This window comes from Geotrypetes seraphini, chromosome 2 (assembly GCF_902459505.1).
Source record: "Geotrypetes seraphini chromosome 2, aGeoSer1.1, whole genome shotgun sequence".
Taxonomy (NCBI): domain Eukaryota; kingdom Metazoa; phylum Chordata; class Amphibia; order Gymnophiona; family Dermophiidae; genus Geotrypetes; species Geotrypetes seraphini.
Window position 1 is genome coordinate 512,748,221 of NC_047085.1, and position 21,260 is coordinate 512,769,480.

General features: G+C 43.1%; 1 protein-coding gene across 1 annotated transcript in view; it reads left to right on the forward strand.

Annotated features, from left to right (window-relative positions):
* LOC117354995 (zinc finger protein 585A-like) overlaps positions 1-21,260 on the forward strand; it is an 83,987-nt gene that overhangs the window by 8,393 nt on the left and 54,334 nt on the right. The window contains exon 4 of the mRNA XM_033932951.1: positions 11,562-11,737. Coding sequence (XP_033788842.1) covers positions 11,562-11,737 — 176 coding nt within the window. The remainder of the gene's footprint in view (positions 1-11,561; positions 11,738-21,260) is intronic.

The window sequence follows — 21,260 nt, forward strand, 5'->3', positions numbered from 1 at the left end:
ATATCATGCCTGCTTGTCCTGGGATAAAGCACAGTTACTTACCGTAACAGGTATTATCCCAGGACAAGCAGGCAGCATATTCTTGACTGATGGGTGACGGCACCGACGGAGCCCCGGAACGGACAATTTTAGAGTGATTGCACTCTAAGAACTTTAGAAAGTTCTAGCTAGGCCGCACCGCGCGTGCGCGAGTGCCTTCCCGCCCGATGGTGGATGAAGTTAAAGCTTTAAAGAAGTAAGTCAATTAGATTTCCAAATTTGGTTTTGAACATAAGGAGTAAAAGTCAAACTAAAAGGGTACCAACATTGAGCAAACAATCGTCCAGCTTTGGTCGACAAATCCACAACGTCACAACGTTCCAAGAGCATTTGATGCAGCATTAATGCTCTCCATTGAGGGATGGTTGGAGGTTGTGGCGAAAGCCACTGCAACAAGATGCATTTCTGTCCCAGCAATATCGTTTTCCTGAGGAAGGTTGCACAGCCTGGTTTAGGCGGGTGAAACCGAATCTGCATGGTGAAGAGAAAACTGGGGTGCAGTCTCCAAGAGCAATTCCAGAGTCGAGCCACCAATGACACCAATTGTATCCAAAAGGAAGATACCAGGGGGCAAGACCAGAACATGTGTTCAAACGATGCCATGGGACAAGCACACTTCCCGCAACAGTGTCCTGTACTAATCCCCATCGCATGTGCCCTCTTTGGCGTGTAAAAGGCCCGGAATAGGAACTTATAGTTTCGTTCCCTCTCAACCGAGGACATGGTAGTGGCCCTTCCCAAGCGGAGGCCCTTACGGATTGCGTCAGCTGAGAGAGGCAGTTGGAGATCTATCGACCACCTCTGAGCCAGGTTGAGGAAATCCAGGTCGCCAGCCCGTTCTTGTAGCCACCTGTGATAAAATCGTAGCGGTACGGGCTCTTGAGCTGTAAGTGAAATCGCCTCCTGTAATTTGTCTTGGACCTCCTCCTGCAGCCTCGTCGGAGTCAAGGACTGTAGATAATGTTGAAGTTGCAGGTATGCAAACCAGTCTGTAGGCGCTAGACAAAACTTCGTTCGCAAGTCGTTGAAAGAGATGGGAGAACCAGTAGTTTGCACGGTCTGGGACACATATTGAAGGCCCTGCCTTAACCTCACATGTCACGAACACTTATGAATTTAAAGTGTTTGAGGCTTATACAGATGAGGACGGAGTTTGCAGGAATGGGGCAGGGACAGGAAAAGAACTCACGGGGACAGGTCAGGAAAATGAGTTTCCGTGGAGATGGGGAAAGATTTGTCCCCGTGTCTTTCTCTAGGCTTAACCTCTGGGCCACACAGTCTTAGCTCTGAAGAGGTGGAGGAAAGGAAAGATCCAGGTTGCTTTCTGTTTATCTGTAACTTCCCTCCAGCCCCAGCTCCCCATGGGTCCAAATTCTCTCCCCCAGTCCAGATCCAACACCGTCCTTCACTTGAGCTCCAGCTTTAGTGACAACCAGCACCCACCCTCGACAGATACATGATAGCAGCAGCAGCAACACCCCACCCCTTGGGTCAGCATCTCCTCCCCATCTTCCCTTGTGCCTACATTATCTGAAGGAGCCAGCTGCACCACAATGAAAAATCTTCAGAGGTCTGTTCCGAGGCCTTTCTTCTGCTGATGAGCCCCTCCTTGATATACACTTCTCCCTCCATATTCACTGTGATAGGGAATTAACAGATCCGTGAATACAGAAAAACTGCAAATAACTTTTTCATATGTTATTTGCTGTTTTTTTATTAAAAACCATTGTGAATTTGGTGAAACCGTGAATAACATGGTGGGAGACCTATCCTGTTCCTGAAGGAGCGGCAAAACATGGTGAATTATGTGCTGGGAATCAGCAATTTTCTCTGTAAACGCTTGGAATCAGCAATTTCTCTATGCAAGTTGATGTAATTGGGGAGGGGGTGGTGGTGGTGGTGGGGGAGTCAGCAAGCTAAAAACCGCGAATAATCGAAACCGCGAATACGAAGGGAGAAGTGTAATTTACACCCCATGGGGGTGGGTTGGCCGCTGCCGCTTTCACAGTACCAGTGGGAGCAGGGTGCTAGCTGGCTCTAGAGCTGGAGCTGAAGTGGAGGGCGGCTTCTTCAGGTGAAACTCTGCCATGAGGAAAAATCTTCAGAAGCCTGTTCACAAAGCCGCCTTCTGCTGACGAGCCCCTTCTTGATGTAACTTTATTTCGCGAAACTGGAAGTTACATCAAGGAGAGGCTCGTCAGAAGGAAGGCCTGGAGCAGTGGTCTCAAACTCAAACCCTTTGTAGCATCACATTTTTGGATTTGTAGGTACTTGGAGGGCCTCAGAAAAAAATAGTTAATGTCTTATTAAAGAAAGGACAACTTTGAATGAGGTAAAGCTCTTTATAGTTTATAAATCTTTCCTTTTGGCTAAGTTTTAATAATAATATTGTAATTTATAGCTAAAGAGACAAACGATCAAGAAACTGTTTTATTTTACTTTTGTGATTAACATAAACATACCGAGGGCCTCAAAATAGTACCTGGCGTACCGCATGTGGCCCGTGGGCCACGATTTGAGACCACTGCCTTAGAACATATATCTTTGAAGATTTTCATTGTAGTGCAGCTGTTTTGTTCATGTAATGTAGACAAGATGTGAGCTGGGGAGGAGATGCTAACCCGTGGGGGGTGTTGCCTCTAACACTATCACTGTTCCTGAGTCTGACCTTGGTGCAATTTTTTTGTTGCTATGGGAGTAAGGATTTTTACTGCTTCCGCACGGTGGTAAAAGGCCTTGCTCTCGTTCCTGCGGTAAACCGGTAACAATTTTTCCTGTTCCTGTAGACTTACTGCGGTTTGCCACAGGAACCTGTCCCTGTGAAATTCTCTGGCAGAGTTTAGGCTTGTATACAAGGAGTTGCAGTAGTCTAGCTACGATAAAATGATTTTACCATCCTAACAACATGACATTCGAACAAAGGTCTGATCAATCTGTTGCTTCATGCTGTGGAGTGTCTTCTTCCAGAGGCTGGAGATTTATGGTGCATAGGAAACGTTGAATCTAGTATTACACCTAGTATTTAGATGATTTGTGTACTTTGAGGATGGTTCCGGATGGTAGAGATAGCGAGTTAGGGATGTTATGTTGGACAGTGTGAAACCAGAATAGCTTGGTGTGAAAGAGTAAGGCAGTGTATCTCAAACTGTGTGCCTCCTGAGATTCCTAGTGTGCCATGGCACGCTGAGGAGGAAGAGAGGTGCCTGCCAGCTGACTTCCCTACGCGGTACAGTGCCAGTGCTGCCCGATTTGCCGAAGGCCTGCATGTTTCCCCTTTCTCTCTAGTGTCCTTCGGTGTCCCCCCTGGCCTCCTGGTCTCACCTTTAAAGCTAATTACAGCAGCCTGCAGAGGATCACCGATAGTTAAAATGATTTTATTTTCAATATAGTGATTGAAATGTGTCAGTTTTGAGAATTTATAACAGCTGTGTATATGAAAAATGAATGGAAAAAATTGCATTATGAAGAGGAAGTGACGTCACCGATCCAAATGGTGGCTAGGTGGCGAAGGGATGGGAGGGGTCTCTGCTGGAGGGGCTGTGGGGAAGTGGGTACTTATTTCCACATGTGGTGGGCGTGTGGGAGGGTGCGGGACTTTTGGGCTGAGATCTTTACTCAAATTTCTCGGATTTTGAGTACACCGCAGTGTTTTCCCCGGAAATTTTTTCCAGCTGAGTGGCATGAAAAAGTAGCTGGATGGGGCAGGGCGGGGAAATTTGGTAGTGGAGAAAATTAAATGTATACTATTTTTATTAGTTAATTATTATTATTTTCCAATGCTCGATATGACTTCCTTTTTTAAGGTTTGACACTTGTGCCAGAATATTTTTAATAAATTTAAGAAGTATCCAATTCTAGAAGTTAATAATTAGATATTCACCCTCTTTCAAATAGTATAGAGGTTTAAAAAAGGGAAATGCGTTAATGAAGTCATTAGGTTCAATCTAACCATTTATTTCTGCATGAATTTAAACAACTAAAAAAAAAAAAAGATAAATATAGCTCATCCAGTCATACAAGAAATGGCTGTACAACACCTCTAATAATGTTTTGATCACTAGGTTCCTTCCTGAGGTCTCACTGAGGATATGAAATAGATGCTATCCCCACTTCCAGACCTCTTCCACATAATTTATGGAGATGTGTTACTGAGCCTTGAAGGGCACCTATGTGATTGATCTTTATCTGCTTCTTTTTTATTTTGCTATAGTGCAAAGTAAGAGCTAGGGCAAAACAGTATAGGTAAAGATGCAGGTAATAATTAGCAATGTATTAAAAATATTTTATTTTTATTTGCTTATAATGTCATTTGAAAGCTGCTTGATGATAATACAACTTTAATTTAATTCTTTATAATGTGTGTGTCTGTGTGTTGGGGGAGACAACATCTACGTCAACAGTAAAGTTAGAATAGGGTCATTAAATCCAGTGGCATATCTAGTATATATGACAGCCAGTGCTAATCATTTTTTAACAACCCCCTCCTCTATATAAAAAAATATATTTTTAGTAATAATCCATGAGTCACACAACAAGGGTGCACCTAGGAAAAGGCAGCATCTTAAACACTGCAGTGAGCACTAGAACACCAACACATGCATTGTAAAACTAAACAAGCCAGATCCTACACAGTCAATTGATCCTGTAGTTGATGCTAACAGAAAGCCATGTCCTTTTCATACACACAGAACACAGATACACCCTCGCCCAATATGGAATAATCACAAACTAAAAATAGAAATATGTAGACAAAAGTTAAACTGAACCAAGAAACCAGACTCTGCATACAATGCAACACCACAACACCACAGAAATAGTGACACGTCCCCTAATACTGTGCAAAATATAAAGACAATAGATGTAAATTTGAAAAAAACTTCTACATAACAGTCACCACTTTACAAATTAACAAATAGAAATAAAATAATGAGAAATATGAAAATACCATTTTATTGGACTAATCCATTTTTCAATTAGCTTTCAGAGGCCAAATCTTTCTTCAAGACAGTACAGTATACAGCTGTTATGGTATCCTGTCCTGACCTGAGGAAAGGGGTTTATTCCCCCCCAAAATTGCCTTATTTCCATTTCCTATTGATAAATTTTAATCAATACAGTTACAATACTACTTGATTCTACGTAAAGCAACAAAAATATTTTTTTTTTCTACCTTTTGTCGTTTCTGCTTTAGTCATCTTCTCTTCACTCTGTTCTTTCTATTCAGCATTTGTCCTTGCTCCCTTCCATGCAACATCTGTCCTCTCTCTTTGCCCCTTCCACCCAGCACTACCCTCTCTCTACCCCTTCCATCTACTGTCCACCCTATCTCTGCCCCTTGCATCCACTGTCCACCCTTTCTGCCTTTTCCATCCAGTGTCTGCCCTCTCTCTCTGTTCCATATGGTATCTTCCCTCTTTCTATGTCCCTTCAATAAACTCTATATCCTGTGCCCTTTCTCTCCTTTGTACATAATTTATTTCAGCTTCAACCCCTCTCCATTTTTTGTCTCCACCCCTCCCCTATGCTCTGGCATCTCTCTCTTCTCCTTTCCTTCCTTCCTTCCCACTCCACCCCATGGTCTGACATCTCTTTCTCCTTCCCTTCTCTCCCCCCTCTCCAGTATCTGCCTCCTGTCTTTCCCCTTTGGTCCAGGCCTCTCTCTTTCTCTCCATCTTTCTTCTGTGAGGAGATCATGTTGATCTTGAACACTGAATAATTCTTCCACACAGAATGCCACAAGTCTCTATTTCTTGTGCTGTGTTTACATCTGCCAGCAGCAGAAACTTGTGAGACAGATCCCTTGGCAATACTACACTTCGGAGCCCTTTGACCACCTGGTTCTGTATGGCTGCAGGCTTTAAAGCTCTGTTTACTGAAGGAGACTGTCCAGCATCCATAGTTGCATCACTCTTAAGGATCTGATCAGAGATTACATTAGACAAGGTGGTATTTTTAGGCATGGAAAAATAGGACATGTTCTCCTCAATCTGCTCAGATGCCTTCAAATGCCCTTTAATGTTCATAAGAACATAAGAAGATGCCTCCGCTGAGGCAGACCAGAGGTCCATCTCGCCCAGCGGTCCGCTCCCATCAGGCCTATTGCCTGAGCAGTGGTCCCTGACTATCCCTATGATCTACCTCTACTCCTATCTGTACCCCTCAATCCCTTTATCCTCTAGGAACCTATCCAAACCTTCTTTGAAGTCCTGTAACGTGCTCCGGCCTTTCACAGCCTCCGGAAGCACATTCCATGTATCCACTACCCTCTGGGTGAAAAAGAACTTCCTGGCGTTTGTTCTAAACCTGTCCCCTTTTAATTTCTCCGAGAGCCCCCTTGTACTTGTGATTCCCCATAATCTGAAAAATCTGTCCCTGTCTACCTGTTCTATGCTTTTCAGGATCTTGAAGGTTTCTATCATGTCTCCTCTAAGTCTCCGCTTTTCCAGGGAGAACAGCCCCAGTTTTTTTAGTCTGTCAGTATATGAGAGATTTTCCATACCCTTTATCAGTTTATTTGCTCTTCTCTGGACTCCCTCAAGTACTGCCATGTCCTTCTTGAGGTACAGTGACCAGTACTGGACACAGTATTCCAGATGCGGCCGCACCATTGCACGATACAGTGGCAGGACGACTTCGTTCGTCCTGGTCGTGATACCCTTCTTAATGATACCCAACATTTTGTTTGCTTTCCTTGAGGCTGTGGCGCACTGTGCCGACGCCTTCAATGTTGTGTCTACCATCACTCCCAGGTCTCTTTCAAGGTTACTTACCCCTAGCGGTGATCCCTCCATTTTGTAATTGAACATCTTTTTCCCTACATGCATGACCTTGCATTTTCCTATGTTAAAGCTCATTTGCCATTTTTTGGCCCACTCCTCCAGTGTCGTTAGGTCCCTTTGGAGATCTTCATCTGATCTCGGGCTAAATCTTGCCTCCTGAGCTGATCTTCAAAGGAGAGCGGAGTGAGAGCCATATTGGCAGTGAGATCCGTTTTGGGCCGCATGTTGTGCAGGGCTGGACTAAGGCAAGTTGTAAGCTTCCTTCCATCGCTGATCTATCTTCCATATGTCAGCAACGGAGGGAAGCTTACTACTCGCTGCTCTTGCTTGCTTCGGGCCTTCCTCGTTGCCAGGTCCTGCCTTCACGGAAACAGAAAGTAGGCAGGACCCGGCAGCGAGGAAAGCCCGAAGCAAGCAAGAGCAAGTTGTAAGCTGACCTGTCTCCTATAGCGAACCCATGCTCCGGGGCGTGTGCATGCAGACTTCCCTTCTCTTCCCCCCTCAGGACTTGACTTCCAGTTTCGGAGAGAAGCGGCATGCACATGTTAGAGCCCTGGAGCATGGGTTCAAGTCGCTTGCTAAAAACTAAAAAAAAAAAAAGTCAGGCTTCTGCGATTCAGGCTGTGCCGAGTCAGCCCGGTAAATCTCCAAGCCGGTGAGACGTTTTTTTTTTTAAATGATGAGCAGAAGACGGCAGCAGCAGCAGGATTGCGATCGAGATTACAGCCGGGCGCTCATCTAAATTAGCTGGATGGAGCGTCCGGCTGAAAGGCCCTGGGGAGAACACTGCACTGGTTCCAATGGACTGGCGCCATGCGCTCTTATTCTGGCATCAACTTGACTTTGACTGGGGAGACTCTTTGTTTTGCAAGTTGGCTTTCACTGCAGCCCGAATGGTTCTAGCCTCTGCCTGGAATCAGGTACAGCCCCTCTCTTGGCATCTAGTGGAGCGGCGCTTACTGAAATGGCAGCTTCTTTACCAGCTTACGGCTTTGCAACATGGTAAACAGCATGGTTATGCCTCTATTTGGTGCTGCTTCAGGGCGTGTTCTATATTGAGGTTGGTGTGGGGTGTTCTATTTGGGATTCTGGTGTTTGTGACACTGGTTGGGGATTGATTGCTCTTTTGTCTCCCTTTCTTTTTTCTTATTTCTGTGTTGGGTGATTTTTCTCTTTTTTAGTAAGTGGTTTGGGTCAAGTGGTCTGTCACCGGAGGGGGGGGGGTGGGGGTGGGGTTGGGGTTCTGTTTTCAGTGGGGATTTGTTGCTATTCGCTTGTATAGGTCTGGGGTCTTGCTCCTGTTATTCTATACTGGTTGTACTTTTGGTACTCTTTTTTGGTTTGGTGTGTATTTGCTGATGTCTTTTTGTCTTTCTTTCATAAATAAAAAGCTTTTATTTAAAAAAAAGAAAAAATTGCATTACAATTAGTAAAGGGGATGGGATCTGGGGCAGAGCTTGGGTGTGCCTAGGGAGGTCTGTGGTTGGGGTACTCAGTTGATATTTGTTAGACTTAGGGGGTACTTGGCTTGAAGTAGTTGAGAAACACTGTGGTTGGCAATCAGCTGGCACCAGGGCCTCTCCTCTCTGGCCCTCTTCCCTGCTGGCACCTCCTACTGGCGTCTCAGGGCCTAACTGGAGGGCCTCTGAACATGCGCAGATGTTGGCGGGATGTCACACACATGTGTGATGTCATCATAGTGACATTTGTGCACTTCTGGGTGCCTCAAGCCGTGGCCACTACCTTTAGTGTGCCCTAGCTCAAGAAAGTTTGAGAGAGCCTGCCAGTAAGGGATTCTCTTTCACTAATGCTACCATTCCGCCTCCATACAGCAGGGGCCGCTATCCCAGAACTGAGCAGACTACATGTCCCAGAATGCACTGAGCTCTACAGCTCAGTGCGATGCTACCTTAACAAGGCATCCCTACTGAGTCAGGGGGTGTGACTTGGGCAGAGAGGTATTTATGTGCCACAAAGAATCATTCAGAGGTCCCTGTGAAAGAGGATGTTCTGAGGAAGAGGCTTCCACAAGAAACTTCCCTAGTTAGGGGTTGATAGGAGACCTGGAAAATTGTGGAATTGGGAGAGAGACTGTTAAAAAGAGGAGGCTCCTGGGAGCTTGACTAAGAAAAGCCCAAACCTTTGTTGAATAATATGTGATCTCCGAATCCTCTTCTTTTCCCTTGTGGATTATTGATCAGTTTTAATCAAGCCTTCATCTTGGACATCAACTCTCCACAAGTTATTTGGTTTTGGTTGTGTTCCCTTTTAAACATTGCTGTCTTCTATAAGTAGGTCTAGACCATTGTTCTTCAACCGCCGGTCCGCGGACTGGTATCGGTCCGCAGAAAATTTCTGCTGGTCTGCGTAGGGCCGGCGAGATTGAGTCGGCAAATTAAATTTCCTGCCGATTGCGGTTCCTGCTGTTCCTCCCAGCCTCGGGCGATCAAGACAGGCTGCCGACATTGGAGCCTTCCCTCTGTGAGTCTCGCCTGTTCGGAAACAGGAAGTTGAAACAAAATAGGCGGGACTCAGAGAGTGAAGGTCCCGATGTCGGCAGCCTGTCTTGATTGCCGCCCCTGCCGAGTTGCTGAAGAGGGCCGCGGGGAAGGTGCAAGTGGAAGGGAGAGAGCTGCAGGTACAAGGGAGATGGTCAGCGTGTGTGGGAGCAAGATCCTGGGAAGCCTTCGACTGTGGCTGTCTCCCCTCCCAGCAGCTCTCCTACTTGCCAGGGCAGTGATTCACCGGCAATTTCCTCTTTCCTCAGAGGCAGCAATGGACCCAAGGCTGCCTAAGTAAATCACTGCTGCAGGCAAGTACTGAGAGCTGTTGGAAGGGGAGGAAGCCACTGTAGGAGGCTGGGAAGCTGCTGGATAAAGGGAGAGTTGCTACTGGACCTGGAGGGAGGTAGAAGGAGAGATGCTGCTGGGAGGGGAGGAGGAAAAGGGATGGGAAGGAGTTAATGTTGGATAAGGGGAGGAGGGAAGGGAGAAGGAAAAAAGGAAGGAAACAGCTGGCAGGGAGATTACAGGAGGGGAAGGGGGTCAGGGTGGAATGGAGAGATCAGATGAGGGAAAGGGGAGAGAGAGGAATGAGAAAGTTAGAGAGAGATTAATGCTGGAAAGGGGGTCAGCAGAGAAATGAGAAAGGGATAAAGATGCTAGATCTGGTGTAGGAGAGATAAAAATGAAGAAAGCAGTGAAGATGGAATGAATGATGTAAAAAGGAGAGAGGAGGCACAGGCTGGATGGACAGGGGAGAGGTGCATAGAAAGAAGTCAGATACATATGTAAGGGGGAGAGGGCAGACAGTGGATGGAAGGGCAGATGCTGGATTGAAGAGACAGGGCAGACGCTGGAAGGAAAAGAGTGAAAAGAAGATGAAAGCAGAAACCAGAGACAACAAAAGGTAGAAAAAAATAATTTTATTTCTATTTTGTCATTAGAATATATCAGATTTGAATTATATATCCTTCTAGAGACATAATTGGGGACTGCAAAGCCCAGGCACTGCTTCTTTAGCTTCCAGCTGGCTTACGGCTCTCTCTAACACTATTCCTGTCTTGTGTGACTTCAGTATACTATTAGCAAGATATTTCTGTGTAGCATTCTATAATAACTTGGCTTGTTCAGTTTTCTTGATAGTAGAGGGGATATATGTGAAGGGGAGGGGAGACAGGGGTTTTGTTGGTCCGTGCTCTGTATATTTGTATTTATAAAATCACAATTGTTCAGAATATTGTTTCTTTTTATACTTTAATAAAATACGTTCAATATAAAATCATAACTGCGGCTTGTGCAGATGGGATCAGTTGGTTTTTGGGGACCGAGCTCACGGAGATGGGGCGGAAATGGGGTTTTTAAATTTCAGTCTTAATAGTTTGCCGGTTCACAAAATAATTCTTTCATTTCTGCCGGTCCACGGGTGTAAAAGGATTGAAGAACACTGGTCTAGACTGATGACATGAAGAAATTAGCACTTGATTTGGAAATGGACCTAATTCAGAACAATTATAAAGTGTGTGTGACTGGAGATAAAGTTGGTCGGATCTTGCATAGCTGATACTCCTAAAAACCTGCTTCTAAAACAGATCAGATATAAAAATAAAAAAGTAAGATTCTCTTAATTAGCTAACCCATTGTTAAAATATTATAAAGAACTTAGAATTTATACCTAACACAGTAAATAGGTTTGAAGATATAGATACCTAGTTCAGTCAACTACAAAAGCTACTTCAGTTGTGACACACAAACCTCCCAATTAACTGAGCTTTTGAATCTAGATTTAGAAAAGTTGAGAGAATATCTAGATCTTTGCGGTAGAAATCCACATCAAACGGCAAAAACTTAGAGTTCTTTCCAAACATGCAGTTTTTCAAAATAGTTTCCAAAATGTATCATCCTGAGTAATCCTTAAATTGGCAATCCACTGCTTTTTAAAGTCCAGCAGCAGGCTCCCACGCCCAAGCTCAGCTGATGAAGCAGGGAAGGCAGCTGGTAGATTACACACTTTTAGCACCCTTGAGAGAATTGACTCCCTTAACTCTCCACACTGCCATGTCCAGCTCACAAACTGGCTCTGTCTCGAGATAAATGCTTGAGAAAATGCTCTGCAAATAGGAAACTGACCAGTCCTGGTGCAACATAACCTCTCTTTTCTCATTATACACAGATTATACTAATATCTTAGAAACCACTGCTGTTTTCTAACTCATGAGAAATACCTTCTGTTTTTATCCAGCAGATCATCAGATCCAGCACAAATGGAAGAGAGAAAAGAATCAAGGAGAAGAACCAGTTGAAATGGAACAAATCCAAACACAGTCAGAAAATGTCTGTGAGAATATTTCCCAGGGAACTGAGAAGATGAACACAAAGAATTATAAGCAGAAATCAAAGAAAGAGAGAGACCCTACAGAGGTATCAAGGGATGAAGTCAGGAAGTGTGAGAGAAATGACAGGGATTTGAATTACATCCCTGAGGACCAGAGACACCTAGCCGAGGGATCCTTCCAAATTAAAAATAGTGATAAAATTACTTCTAAATTCCAACATGGTAAGAGGAAAGGAAAAACCCACAAAAAAGAACTTCATCTACACAAAAGAGATCATGAAAATGTGAAACCATCTACCTCTACCGAGTGTAATAAAAGCTTCACTCAACTTTCACATCTAAAAATGATCCACACAGGGCACAAACCATATACATGTACTGAGTGTAAGAAAAGCTTCACTCGGCTTTCAAATCTAAAAATTCACGAGAGGATCCACACAGGGCACAAACCATATACATGTACTGAGTGTAAGAAAAGCTTCACTCGGCTTTCAAATCTAAAAATTCACGAGAGGATCCACACAGGGCACAAACCATATGCATGTACTGAGTGTAAGAAAAGCTTCACTCAGCTTTCAGATCTAAAAATTCACGAGAGGATCCACACAGGACACAAACCATATACATGTACTGAGTGTAAGAAAAGCTTCACTCAGCTTTCAGATCTAAAAATTCACGAGATGATCCACACAGGACACAAACCATATGCATGTACTGAGTGTAATAAAAGCTTTGCTAAGCCTTCACATCTAAAAATTCACGAGATGATCCACACAGGGCACAAACCATATGCATGTACTGAGTGTAATAAAAGCTTTGCTAAGCCTTCACATCTAAAAATTCACGAGATGATCCACACAGGGCACAAACCATATACATGTACTGAGTGTAATAAAAGCTTCACTTGGCTTTCAAATCTAAAAATTCACGAGAGGATCCACACAGGGCACACACCATATACATGTACTGAGTGTAATAAAAGCTTCACTTATCTTTCACATCTAAAAACACACAAAATGATCCACACAGGGCACAAACCATACACATGTACAGAGTGTAATAAATGCTTCACTCAGCTTTCAGCTCTAAAAACTCACGAGAGGATCCACACAGGGCACAAACCATACACATGTACTGAGTGTAATAAATGCTTCACTCAGCTTTCAGCTCTAAAAACTCACAAGAGAATCCACACAGGGCACAAACCATTTACATGTACTGAGTGTAATAAAAGCTTCACTTATCTTTCATATCTAAAAAAACACAAAATGATCCACACAGGGCACAAACCATACACATGTACAGAGTGTAATAAATGCTTCACTCAGCTTTCAGCTCTAAAAACTCACGAGAGGATCCACACAGGACACAAACCATACACATGTACTGAGTGTAATAAATGCTTCACTCAGCTTTCAGCTCTAAAAACTCACGAGAGAATCCACACAGGGCACAAACCATTTACATGTACTGAGTGTAATAAAAGCTTCACTCGACTTTCAGATCTAAAAATTCATGAGAGGATCCACACAGGGCACAAACCATTTACATGTACTGAGTGTAATAAAAGCTTCGCTCAGCTTTCACATCTGAAAAGTCACAAAATGATTCACACAGGGTACAAACCATACACATGCACTGAGTGTAATAAATGCTTCACTCGGCTTTCAGCTCTAAAAAGTCATGAAAGGATCCACACAGGGCACAAACCATTTACATGTACTGAGTGTAATAAAAGCTTCACTCAGCTTTCAGCTCTAAAAACTCACCAGAGCATCCACACGACACAAACCATTAACATGTACTGAGTTTAATAAAAGCTTCACTCGGCTTTCAGATCTAAAAATTCACAAGAGGGATCCACACAGGGCACAAACCATACACATGTACTGAGTGTAATAAATGCTTCACTCAGCTTTCAGCTCTAAAAAGACAGAAAATGATCCACATAGGGTAGAAACCATTTACATGTACTGAGTAATGTAATGTAATGTAATTTATTTCTTATATACTGCTACATCCGTTAGGTTCTAAGCGGTTTGAAGAAAATAATTGATTATAAATGAGAAGTAAGAAGGTACTTAAAAAATTCCCTTGCTGTCCCGAAGGCTCACAATCTAACTAAAGTACCTGGAAATTAATAAAGAAGAGAAAATAAAGATGGTTGAAAAAAGAAAAATTCTATGTGAACTTATAGGATGGAGATTAAACTGACAGTGAAGAACTGTATGAAAAATACATATGGAATGCAGTTAGAGAGGGTAGGTTACAATCTATTTATGGTATTTGTTTAATTGGAAGGTGTTAAGGTGGGTAATTTGGGGGAAGGTTATCTGAAGGTAGGTGAATCTTCTGGAGGTAAAAAAGGTGGGGTTAAGATCATAGTTCCCGCTAAGCTGCGCTGGCGTGCGCTGGCGCACAAAATATTACATCGCAGCGCACAAGTTTCTCGTCACAGCGCACACACGTGCTTGCAGGCAGGCGAGCTGGCAGTCCATGTAACGCGTCGCAAAGGTAAGGGGAGGCTGGGGGAGGAATCGGACGTCGGGGTGGGGGTGCGAGCAGGGAGGGGGGCGATCAGAAGAGGCGTACGGCAGATGGCAGGGCGGCGAGAGGAGAGTCGGGTGGGGGGGGGGGGAGTAACACCGGAAGAGAGCGGCAAATCCGGGCAAGGCAAGACTTGCAGAGGCGTACCTAGGGGGTGCGGGGGGTCGATCCCGACGGTCCGCTCAGCTCGCCAACAAGGAGAGGCAGCCGGACTCGCGTACGCTCCGACCACCTCTTCTTGCAAGAAGCCGGGTCTTATTCAATCAGGAGCTGCTTTGACATGCAGCTCCTGATTGGATAAGGCCCGACTTCGTGCAGGAAGAGGCGGTCAGAGCAGACGCGAGTGATTTCCTGCACTAGGCACCACATGAAGTCACCCTAACCTACCCAGATAACTATCTGGGTACTGGCACTGAAAATTAGATAACTTTCGGTGGCTGATGATAACCCAGTATTCAGCACTGGTAACCAGATATGACCCAGTGTTGAATTTCTGAGTCTAAATCAGCCCATGATGGCCAGCATTTAAAGACTTTCAAATCCCCATGAAGTCTAATTTTAGCCTTATATTTTAATTGGTAGAGAATTCCAAAAACATGGAAATGCAATTGAAAAAGCTTGATTGCTGGTTCTCAGCAAATGAACTAAAGCCAAAAATGCACACACAATAAACCCTCTTACGATGAATATAGATTAAGAGAGAGCATGTAAGATTGAAGCTTTTCTTGAATGTATAATAGTAACAAGTTGTTCCCTCTAAGCTGAGCAGAAGTCCTCCAGCTGCATTGCTGCCAATAGGGGGTGGTGTTTTAACACTATGTTTTCATTCACTAAAGACAGGTAGGTTCCTTGGAGTCCTTCAGGGCTTATCTGTCCCTCTCTATTGAAAATGTGAAAATAAAACAGCGCCACCCACTGGCAGGCCTGTAGGTGGAGGACCATCGCTTATCTTAAAGGGAACGGGGCGGGCCACCGTACCACTCGATTCGGGTAAGCGCAGGTATCGGTGGGTGGCTTATTTGCGGGGGTGCCTTATTTTATATTTTTGTCTAAAAAGGGGGGGCTGTCTTATTTGATGGCCCTGCCTTATCATCGGGGAAACACGGTACTACTACTAGTAAATTAGTAATGCGCTACAAAACTGAGGCCGCACGAGCGCCATTGTTTATCTATACATGCATGAAGCAAGTTCTTTTCAAGTTTCGATCGTTTGAAGCGTGTGCATAAACTTTCTTTTGCAATCTTCCATAGATTCAGTCAAATAATTTTTACATCCATTCGAAAATGTTGAAGCGTAAAGAGAATGAAGAGTTTGGTAGCAGCACAAAGAAAAAGCGCAGCCAATTTAAGAAGGAATGGCTGACCGAGTTTTTGGTTGACACCACGTTGCCGCACGCGAGTGGACGGAAAACAGTGGCGATGAAAGAAATATTCGAATATAGCGACACGGACAACGCATTAATTTGCTCCCTATGCCGAAAAGCAGGTGTTAACGGAGAATGGAGCACAGGGAAGACTTGGTCTGAGTGGAAAATTGATTATTTAAAGCGTCATCTGAATCATAATTCTCATTTAGAAGCGGTTCAAAAGCTTCACAATCAAAGCCGAGGTTTTCTAATGAATTTCTTGAAAGAAACTCCCGATAGTCGGAACAACAGAATCGAATACTCACAGAGATATAAATCAAGTCCAGAGGGAGTTAACATTTTAATTGATAATATATTGCTAGCGGTAAAGTTGAATTCGTCCATGCTATTCGTCCAGGAAATTCACAATCACATGGCTAAATACGTAAAAATACCTGATAGCTGGAGAAGCAAAAACTATGCTTTCGAGTTCCTTGACTGCATAAATGCCATTGTTAAACGGGAAACATTTACAGAAATCCGGAGGTCTCCTTTTCATACCCTAATAATTGATGAAAGTACTGATATTTCTGTTTCGAAAATGCTCATAATATACATTAAATTTAGAAGAAGTGGCAGCAACATTCATGAGACAGTTTTTGCTGGCATCAAACATCTAACTGCTTGTGACAGCACAGCTATAGTTGATGCTATAAAGCAGTTTTATAGTGAGAACGATTTAGATTTCAGTCGTATGGTCATGTTCACGTCCGATGGAGCATCAGTCATGCTTGGGAAGCATAATGGTGTAGCTGCAAAGTTACGTCAATCAGTTCCTCATCTTCTAGAGCAACACTGTGTAGCTTACCGCGAAGATCTAGGCATAGACGATGCATGGAAAACGATCCCATTCATGAAAGAGATCGAAACTCTAATACGCACCGTGTATACGATTTTCAGTAGATCGAGCGTACGAAAAGCCAAACTGGAGGATATTGCTAATGCTGCAGACTCAGATGTCATTTCATTTAAAGCTATACATGATGTTAGGTGGCTGTCTCGGCACTTTGCTGTAAGTGCAGTGGTTAGAAATTATGACATCCTGTTAGAATATTGTCAAGAACAGGTGGAAGAAGACAATGATCCCGTGCACAAATACTGCCTGACTAAATTGAGTAATCTGGAATTTAAAGTTGCGCTATTTATTCTCTGCGATGTTCTTGAGGAGCTTGGATCACTGTGTAAGCTTCTTCAGAAGAGTTGTTTGCCACCTTTGGATGCATTCCAGTTCACTAAAGCCAAATTAAGGAAACTCAGATCTCAATATCTGGGAGAAAAACCACATTTCAATGAAAATGTTGAAACTCTCATTTCATCTTGTAATTCTGTAATTAAAACAGATCATATTCTTACATTTATTACACAAACTTGTGATCATATGGACAAAAGATTTCCTGACAATGAATTAGAGGACTGGCGTGTTTTCGACAAAGACTGTATCTCAAATCCGTCCAACTTAGAGGAATTTACATTTGGAAACGAACAATTTTCACGATTATCTAACCGTTATTTTCTGTTAATGAACAAAGATGATGAACATTGTTTCAAAAGGCAGCTTATTTCAGAATATTCGGAGTTCAAATATATTATTGCTGAAAAAGTAAAAGCAGGAGCTATACAAACGCTTCAGGAAATGTACAATTTTGCTCAGCAGCATAAACAGTTCAGTGGACTAAATGCTCTATTAGACGTGTGTGGCACCTTTCAGGCTTCAAGTGCCGATTGTGAGAGAGGATTTAGCTTGATGAATGCTATAAAGACAAAGACTCGTAATAAGTTAAGAGTAGAACATTTGGAATGCCTAATTAGAATCAAACTTTATTTAGCCACAGGAAATAATGTAAACATAGACAGTGTTTACAATTTTTGGAAATCAGAAAAAGGCAGAAGAGAACAATCTTAATAAAGAATTTTGGAGCCTAAAAGCCTATGGAGAACTTCCAGAACATGCTAAAATCAATGAAACGGACACATTTGGCCCCGGTGATGACGATGAAATCCAGTTTGATGATATTGGGGATGATGATGAAGATATTGATGATATCTAACTTGAGTGAAGAATTGATTCCATTCCAGTTTCACAACAATTATTCTACAACATATTGAGTGAACTCTTCTCACTGAAGGCAAACTTTGTGCCCAATAAAATGGTTTTCAATATTTTGTTTTAATGTATTTATACTTTTGTGTAGAAGCTGGAATTGATAGATTGTCTAGAAATTGAAAGCATCAAACGTATTGTCTTCTGGACTGTTTTTAATTTACAGTTTACACATATGGATGTAACAGACATAACTACATTTGTTGTAAAACATTTATTAAGATATCATTTCATCCCTACAATTTCTGTAGACTGTTTTAAAATAAATTTGAGTTTTTCTGGTAAAAAAAAAAAAAAAAATAAAGAATTTTGTACTTTCAAGAATTAATGCGTTGTTTTGTGTTCTTAAAAATATTATTTAACGTTATTTAATTTAGCGTGTAGGCCTAAAATTCCTTTGAATACCTCGTCCTCATGTATCAGCAACTTTGACAACATATTTATTTGGCTCATAACTTGCTGGCGCCCGATATTTTTAGCTCACAGTGAAAAAAGTTTGCTCACAACACCCGCCCGCTTAGAGGGAACACTGGTTTAAGATATAAAAGTGTAATAAAAGCTTAACTTGGTTTTCAGATCTAAAAATTCATGAGAGGATCCACACAGGCAACAAAGCCTTTACATGTACTGAGTGTAATAAAAGATTCACTCAACTTTCAACAATGCTGCCACCTTCCTCTACATTTGTAGTGTCTGGCAAATGTATATGTACACGCTGCTACCCTGGGTGTGTTCACCTATAGAGAAAACAAGATTTGAACTAGTGAATAGGCCTTGCCCGATGAAATGTACAGTATTACCATCTTGATAAAGTGTGTGCTCTATGATTTGGGGTTTATTCCAGGAAACAAATGTACAGGGTTGACCTTAACTTTGTTGGTGTTTCTTCTAAATCAGGGCGACAAAGAATGTGTTAAATTAGTTTGATACGGTAGACACCCGTAAAATGTACTAACACAGGGGACACAGCGTCTGTGAAATTATGTCAGAGAGCGTGTATTTAGTTGGAAGATTTTTGCCATTTGAATTTCAGTTTTATCTGTTGGGCTCATCATGTGGTGGTTTCGACTGGCCACCCATTGCGCTGCGTGCATGCTTTTCAGCATTTATTTGCCCGTTCCGATAGCTCTTAAGAGGTTTTGCTTTCCTGATAGAGGTTGGAGCATTGGATGAGGACATCCCAAATGATTTTCTCTGATGTAGCCTGGGGGGAAATCCATGCACCAGGAGATACGAATTTTAGTGCTGCCTGTGTAAAGGGGATGAAAGGTGAAATTTGATATGCACTGTGTTTAAACAGTAAACAGCATGCAGAAGGCAGTTGGAAGCTCAGTCTTTGAGTTTCCAGCACCTTCTGGAAGAGTTACAATGCATGAGCCCCAGCTAGAAGCTCTCTGAATGGTGCATTCAATGGAATCCCAGAGTGACATCATCAGAGGTTTCTTAAGCTACTGCCTTGGGCAGGAGAATCGTCTTTTGGGCTATCTCCACCAATAGATCAGATTCCTACCAGCACGGAGGATCTTAACATTTAGAAATGTACAAATATTTTGCCAGTCGAAAGAGAGTTTGTAAATGTGAAAATGCTTATGGCAAGCTCTACTGCTTTAGAAGACTTAAACCTTATCTCTCTCATCAAGCGATATCCAACGTAATAACAGCCTTGGTACTCTCAATCTTAGACTACTGCAACGTGATCCTGCTGAGCATTCCAAAGTACAGGATCAAGCAGATTCAAATGGTACAAAACGCAGCAGCAAGATTTCTGCTGTGAAAATGGAGGCGGACGAGTGCCACCCCGCTACTCCTGATTGAAAGCAGGGTGAAATTCAAGATCTTTATCTCAGAATGGCAATAGCTAGCAGCAAGACACAATACCATACACCAGCACACGCCCTACGCTTGAGCCAAGAATCTCTGTTGGAAATACCCTCCTTCAGAGACATGAGATAAAAAGCATCAGGACAAAAATGTTCTCAGTGATAGCTTCAATGTGGTGGAACTTCCGAAGGAATTAAAACTAGGAAACGTCACTGGAAAGTTCAAGAAAGGGATAAAGACCCTCCTCTTCATAGACTGCTTTAACTAATAAAGCAACATAAAACACGACATGGAGCATGAGGAAAGTATGGCACAGTGGTTAAAACTACAGCATCAGCACCTTGAAATTGTAGGTTCAAACCCACGCTACTCCTGCCCATCAATCGCTGTTCCACAATTGACCAGAGAATCGGCCACCAGCCATCCAGTCAGTATTACTGCATCTCCCACTTAATCCCCCCCCATTGCCCCATATACATTATATAGATTGTGAGCCAGCTGGGACAGACAGGGAAAAATGCTTGAGTACCTGAATAAATTAATGTAAACCATTCTGAGCTTCCCTGGAGAACGGTATAGAAAATTAAAGAAATATAAATAGAATAGAAATGTGTGCAAATAAGTAGGATTTAGTATGAACATAGTACACGATACCAGTATTTTATGTGTAAATACGTAGGATGATTGACTAGGGTATGAATGTGTCTGTATTACATAAGAACATAAGAGTTGCCTCCGCTGGGTCAGACCAGAGGTCCATCGCGCCCAGCAGTCCGCACCCACGGCGGCCCATCAGGTCCACGACCTGTTAAGTGGTTCCTGCCTTTTCCTATAACCTATCTCTAAATCTATCTGTACCCCTCAATCCCCTTATCCTTCAGGAATTTATCTAAACCTTCCTTGAACCCCCGTAGCGTGCCCTGCCCTATCACAATCTCCGGGAGCGCGTTCCATGTGTCCACCACCCTCTGGGTAAAGAAGAACTTCCTAGCATTTGTTCTAAACTTATCCCCTTTCAATTTCTCTGAGTGCCCCTTGTACTTGCGGTTCCCCACAGTCTGAAGAATCTGTCCCTGTCTACCTTCTCTATGCCTTTCAGGATTTTGAAGGTTTCTATCATGTCTCCTCTAAGTCTTCGCTTCTCCAGGGAGAAGAGCCCCCAGCTTTTCTAACCTGTCAGCAAATGACAGGTTTTCCATTCCTTTTATCAATTTAGTTGCCCTTCTCTGAACTCCCTCAAGTATTGCCATGTCCTTCCTGAGGTATGGTGACCAGTACTGGACACAGTACTCCAGATGCGGGCGCACCATTGCCCGATACAGTGGCATGATGACTTCCTTTGTTCTGGTCGTGATACCCTTTTTGATGATACCCAACATTCTCTTTGCTTTCTTGGAAGCTGCTGCACATTGTGCCGATGCTTTCATTGTTGTATCCACCAACACACCTAGGTCTCTTTCAAGGTTACTTACCCCTAGCAGTGATCCCCCCATTTTGTAGCTGAACATCGGGTTCTTTTTCCCTACATGCATGACCTTGCATTTCTCTACATTGAAGCTCATTTGCCACTTTTTTGCTCATTCTTCCAGTCTCGCCAGGTCCTTTGCAGGTCTTCACAGTCTTCCGTGGTTCTAACCCTACTGCAGAGTTTGGTGTCATCTGCAAATTTAATAACCTCACATTTCGTCTCCGTCTCCAGGTCGTTTATGAAGATATTGAACAGGAGCAGTCCCA